We start from the raw sequence: 6,484 nt of genomic DNA, 5'->3' as shown, positions 1-6,484 counted from the left end.
TAGGGGGACCAGGAGGAGGAGACAGAAAGCAAGGGATTGAGAACTTATTTGAAGAAACAATAACTGAAAACTTCCCTAACCTGGCAAATGAAACAGACATACAAGCACAAGAAGTGCAGAGAGTCTCAAACAAGATGAATCTAAAGAACACAAGACACAACATAATTAAAACCAAAGGTAAGCTCTTCCTCTGCGCTGCCTACAGAGTTGGCACTCATTTCCTACTCAGTATCATGGGTGTCCTCAAACCACTCATGAAGCCCAAAATCTTCAAAAAGAGGATCAAGAAGTTTATCCTGCACCCAGTCAGACTGATATCTCCAAATTATGCATAATTGTTGGAAATCCAGAAGCATTGACAATAGGGTGCACAGAAGATTCAAGGGCCAGATCTTAATGCCCAATATTGATTATGGAATTTACAAGAAAACAAAGCACATGCTGCTTAGTCCGTGGCTTTCAGAAGTTCCTGGTCCACAATGTCAAGGATCTTGAAGTTCAACAAATCTTATTGTGCTGACATTGCTCACAATGTCTTCTCAAAGAACCACAAAGCCATTGTGGAAAGAGCAGCCCAGCTGGCCATCAGAGTCACCAATCCCAATACCGTGCTGCACAGTGAAGAAAATGAATAGACAGCTTGTGTGCAAATTGTATTTTAATAAGACCATAAAATTCTGTTGCCTGGGAAAAAAAAAAAAGAAAGCCAAAAGTAAGAGACAAAGAGACAACCTTAAAATAGCCAGAGAAAAGCAGTTACCTACAAGACGCTCCCCTTAGACTATCAGCTGATTTCTCAACAGAAACTTTGCAGGCCAGAAGTGGTCAGCATGAAATAGTCAAACTGATGAAAAGCAAAGACCTACAACCAATATTACTCTACCCAGCAAGGCTTTCATTTCAAATTAAAAGAGACATAAAGCATTTCCCAGACAAGAAAAAGCTAAAGAAGTTTATCACCACCAAACCAGTACTATAAGGAATGTTAAGGATTTTTTAAGTAGAAAAGATAAAAAATATGAATTAGAAAATATAGGAAAGTAATCATTCTCACCGACAAAGGCAAACAGTAAAACCAGTGGAATAACCTAGTATAAAGCTAGCACAATGTTTAAAAGTAAAAGTAGGAAGATCATGTGTAATTATAACAACATATTAAGAAATACATGTAAACACATATACAAAAAGGAAATAAAAAACTGAAAAAAACCTAAACTTGGAAGGGATGAGTAAATATTGTAGTGATTTTGGAATGTGTTCAAACTTAAGTGACTATTAACTTAAAAAAAACTGCTATAAACATAGTCTGGTATATATGAGCCACATGGTAACCACAAACCAAAAATCTCCAAGATATACAAGAATTAAAGAGAAAAGAATCCAAAGACAACACTGTAGAAAGTTATCAACATACAAGAGAAGAGAGCAAGAGAATAAGAATTGAACAGAGAAGAACTACAAAAGCAATCAGAAAGCAATTAATAAAATGGCAATATCTAAATGCTCATCAACAATTACTTTAAATGTAAATGGACTAAATGCTCCAATGAAAAGGCCTAAGGTCGCTGAATGGATACAAACATAAGACCCCTACATGTGCTGCCTACAACAGACCCACTTGAAATTGAAAGACACACAGAGACTGCAAGTAAAGAGATGGAAACAGACGTTTCATGAAAATGCAGATAAATAAAAGACTGGGGTAGTAATACTTATTTCAGACAAAATAAGCTTTATAACAAGAGATAAGGAAAGCTTTCATAATATAAAGGAATCAATTCAACCAGAGGATTAGCTTTCATGAACAGTTACACAACCAGTATAGGAACACCTAACCATATAAAGCAAAAACTGATGAAATAATGGGTGAGATCAATGGTAATATTGTCATAGTAAGGGACTTTAACACCCCATTACATCAATAGATAAAAAATCCAGACAGAAAATGAACAAAGAAACAAAGGCTTTAAATAATACTTTAGAGAGGTGAACTTAATTGGTATTTGTAGAACATTTCTCCTAAAAGCAGTAGAATATACGTTTTTTTTTCAAGTGCACATGGAACATTTTCCACCATAGACCACATGTTAGGCCACAAAACAAGTCTCAATAAATTTAAAAAGACTGAATTCATACCAAGCATCTTCTCTGATCACAATGGTATGAATCTAGAAATGAATTACAAGAAGAAAGCTGAAAAAAACTAAACACATGGAAACTAAATAACATACTACTAAACAATGAATTGGTTAACAATGATATAAAGGAAGATATCAAAAGATACTTCAAGATAAATGAAAATAGAAACACAGTGGCCCAAAGTCTATTGGACATGACCAAAACAGTTCTAAGAAGGAAGTTTATACCAATACAGGCCTACCTCAAGAAACAGGTAAAATCTCAAATAAATGATCTAATTGTACACCAAAAGGAATTATAAAGATCTACAAAAGCACAAAGTGAGTAAAAGGAAAGAAATAATAAAGATCAGGATGGAAATAAATAAAATAGAGACTGAAAACAGTATAGAAAACATCAGTGAAACCAAGAGCAGGTTCTTTGAGAAGGTAAACAGACTTTATAAACTTTCAGCCAGGACAACAAGAAAAATAAGAGATGGCACCCAAATAAATAAAATCAGAAACAAAACCAGAGAACTGACACTTGATGCCACAGAAATACAAAGATTATAAGGAAATACTGTGAATCATTATATACCAACAATTTGGACAACCTGGAAGAAATTCCTACAAATATACAATGTTCCAAAGCCGAATCAGGAAGAAATAACAAAATATGAACAGATTGATAACTGCTAATAAAATTGATTCAGTAATCAAAAGTTCCCAACTAAGAAAGCCCTGTACCAGATGGCTTCACAGGTGAATTTCACCAAACATTAAAAGAAGTATTACCTTTCCTTCTCAAGTTATTCCAAGAAACTGAAGAGGAGTAAAGAATCCCAAACTCTTTTTAAAAGTCCCATATTACACTGATACCAAACCAGACAAAACACTACAAAAATAGAAAATTATGGGCTAATATCCCTGGTGAACATAGATGGAAACAGTCTCAACAACTCTTAGTAAACAAAATTCAGCAATACATTGAAAAGATCATATGCCATGATTATATTCCTGGGATGAAAGTTTGGTTTAATATCTGCAAATCAATTAATGTGACACACCAGAAACNCAAGAGGTTTTTGTTCTCACAGCTGTTAAAAGGCCCTGCAAGAACCTCTCCTTTCTGTGAGCCAAGCCCTGTCCTGTACCTGCTACTTTCTTCTCTGCAGCACTGAAGGCGCTCTCTGCCTGCAGGATGGATTCCTCTGTTGCAGCCAGTGACTTCAGGGAGCTCTGGAGAACCTCATCTGCCTGAGGAAACAAGAAGGAGCAAAGGCTTGTAAGACAACAAAGATCAAGTCTTTTGCTGTGGAAATCATTGTCCAAGAAAACTTCAAATCAGATCCTGTAAATTCTTCATTCTTTTTGGGATTTTCACTGTGTTGTTTCTTTCCTTCTATGGCCATAATAAGAGTCCAAGCCCCTTAGTTAGACATGAAAACCCTCTACAGCAACCTCTTTCCTAGCCCTCCAGCTTCCTATACTACAGATGCCGCCTACCATCCGCACTGGGTTATAGACAACTGGATTTATGCGCAGTTCTATAAATACCAATCCTCCATTTTTTGCAATATTGGCACATTCTTTTTCTTCTGACTAGATGCTTGTCTACTCTTTTGTTACTAGATATCAATTATTGATACTTTTACTTTAGTGACTACCTCCTTGTCCATGAAGCTTCACTAAACATCTTGCTGAGTTTTAAGTGGCTGCCTGGTACACAGAGCTGCCCTACCACTTGCTGGCTGTTTTCTCTTAGGCAACTTAATAGATTTTCAGTGCATCACATTTCTCAATTGTATAATGTGGATGACAGTACATAATTCATATTATTCTAAGGATTAAATTAATAATCTAAACACAAAACCTAAGGTGATACCTACAATAAAAAATGAGTGCTCAATATATGCTAGCTGCCATCATCATCACCATCATCAATATTGTATACTTGTATGATAATCATTACCCCACCATATCTAATTGCCCATTTATATGGCTTTTTTTTGGTAAGATAATAAGCTTTTAGAGAAAGTTGCTTCTTTAATTACATATCCCCCTATATGTAGCACAAAGCCTGTTACATTGCTTAGTGAAAGGAATGTCCTCTTCATCAAGATTTTTGATAATAAATCCTATATTTGGGAAGAAACATTTCTAGTTTATTGAAGAGTGGCTAACTAACTGTGGATATAAAACCTGAAAGTGTAGAGCCATCATCATGCCCTGCTTTCTCTCCACAAATAGTGCTGTGGTCTTAGATTTTCAAAAGACCCTCTGACCCTAATCTGATGTTCTTCCTTCCTTTTTTTGTTCCTCACCTTAACTCCTTTACTGGGTACCAGCTTATAAGATTGTTCAACCTTGTCCATTTCTTCTAAGTAGAGTTTGTGTCCTCCAGGCACAGAGAAAGTCCCTTTCGAAATATCTTTCATCAAGGGCTCGAGGAGCTGCTTAAGCTGAGCCTGGCAATATTTTGTAGATGCCTCTTTGTTCTGCTGCATGAAATCTCCCTTCTTTTCCTGTATGGTTTCCTATCAGGAAAATGTGGAGAAACCCAAAGGAAAAAATATTAGAAGGGAAGGTCCAACTGTAATCCTCTTAGAAGAAGCAGTCTGACTTGCAGTCAAGATGGGGACTAAGTAAAGTTATGCTTGCCTCCTCCCATGTCACACTTACAACTAAATTACAGAGCAACCATCATTGAAAACCATCTGAAGAATAGCTGAACAGAAGTCTTATAACTGAGGATACAAAGAAGAAGCCACGATGAGACTGGTAGGAGGGGCAGAGATGCAAAATGGACAGGTTCCACACCTACAGTGAGGTGATTAGCAATTCGGATAACTATCTTGGCTGCTGAGGTCCATCCCTGAGGAGTGAGGAATCCGAGCCCCATCCTCAGCTCCCCAGCTCTAGGTACCGGTGCCTGGAAGAGGAGTTCCCACAACATCTGGCTGTGAAAAACAGAAGGTATTACAGATGAGTGAGAGGAGGGCTGCTGGAGTGAGTACCAGGTGTTCCTCTTGAGGGGTCCGCATTAGGACTCAGTCACTCACAAACTCACTTGCTGTAATTTTGCAGGAACAGCAGATTGAAAAGCTCCAGGTATGTATATACAGGGAGGAGCTGAACTGACTAGCCTCAGGGCTAGGGCTGGAAGGCCAGTGGTCAGGGTGGCTCTCTCTGGAGATGGGAAGCAGGGGCAGGTGTCATTGGCTTTTTTGATGAGCCCTGCCCTGACCCAGCCAGCAGGCACAAGTGGGCGCCAAATCTGAGGTATCCATTTACCTGGATAACACAGTTTATACCACACTGGTGATTCCCTGCGATATTGCCCTAACCAGTTCGCACATGGACCAATTGCTTCCAGCAGGTTTTCCACACAAGTGGCCAGTCTTAATTCACACTGTGCACTTTCCTAAAATCTCTGAAAGGTCCACAAACCCCAAATGATCAGTGACTAGTATTGGTGCCCTGTATCTATTGCTAAGGAGCCCCAAGTCTGGCACAAGCTGTGCCTTGTCTCAACTTTCATTGTAACTCCCTTCAGATGGTCCCAAGCCTGGCATAAGCTGTGGCAAATGATGGCTTGGAATGTAGCTTCAACCAAGCAGCCAAAATCCCAACACAAGTGGCAGCTGGCCTCAGCTCACATCGTAGTGTCCCCTGAAGTGTCCCAAGGGTCATAAGGCTCTAGTGGTAGCTGGCCTTAGTTCACAGCATAGCTTTTCCCAAGAACCTCCAAGTGGAGCACAAAGGGCAACAAACTACAGATCACTTTGTAGCTACGACTAGGTGGTCTCAGGATGGGAACAAATGGAAGATGACCTTGGTCTGCATCAGAGCCCCTCCTGAGAGGCTCCAGAATTATCAAACCTGGTGGCTGGCTTAATACCACACCAGGGCACAACTCAAACAGCTCCAGAAAGACACATGTGAAGGTCAAACTTAGCTGGCACCTGAGTTCCACTAAGAAGACTTCCACTCTGTGAAATCAGTTCCTGCCCAACAGCTAACCCCATGTGGTCACAGTCAGCCTTCACAGCAAGTCAGCCTTAGGGTCAGTCCTACCCACTGATGTGCCAACAGCAATCAAGGCTCCACTACAACAGGAGTGTACACACAACCTACATATCCCCGAAGCACTCAGCTCAGGTGACCAGGTAAACTGCACCACTGGTCTCTACAAGGCACCTTTACTACATAAAGCCACTCTGCCATGCCTGGGAGATGTAGCAAACCTACCTCATGTATAGAAATAAGCAAACAAAACTCCAGAAAAAGAACTCAACGAAATGAAGAAAAGCAGTCTACCAGATGCAGAGTTCAAAACACTGGTTATAAGGATGCTTAATGTA

The 6,484-nt window shown here is 39.4% G+C and overlaps 1 protein-coding gene across 2 annotated transcripts in view; it reads right to left on the bottom strand.

The window, feature by feature from the left end:
* Positions 1-6,484, bottom strand: part of LOC109378100 (guanylate-binding protein 4-like) — a 50,115-nt gene that overhangs the window by 7,339 nt on the left and 36,292 nt on the right. For both annotated transcript variants that reach the window (XM_019634567.1, XM_019634568.1), the window contains exons 9-10: positions 4,445-4,657; positions 3,275-3,377 (exon numbers count right to left, since the gene is read on the bottom strand). In XM_019634567.1, coding sequence (XP_019490112.1) covers positions 3,275-3,377; positions 4,445-4,657 — 316 coding nt within the window. The remainder of the gene's footprint in view (positions 1-3,274; positions 3,378-4,444; positions 4,658-6,484) is intronic.

This window comes from Hipposideros armiger, unplaced genomic scaffold (genome assembly GCF_001890085.2).
Source record: "Hipposideros armiger isolate ML-2016 unplaced genomic scaffold, ASM189008v1 scaffold_1738, whole genome shotgun sequence".
In the NCBI taxonomy this organism is placed as follows: domain Eukaryota; kingdom Metazoa; phylum Chordata; class Mammalia; order Chiroptera; family Hipposideridae; genus Hipposideros; species Hipposideros armiger.
The sequence above is the reverse complement of the archived record's forward strand: the minus strand, read 5'-3'. Positions and strand labels throughout refer to the sequence as shown.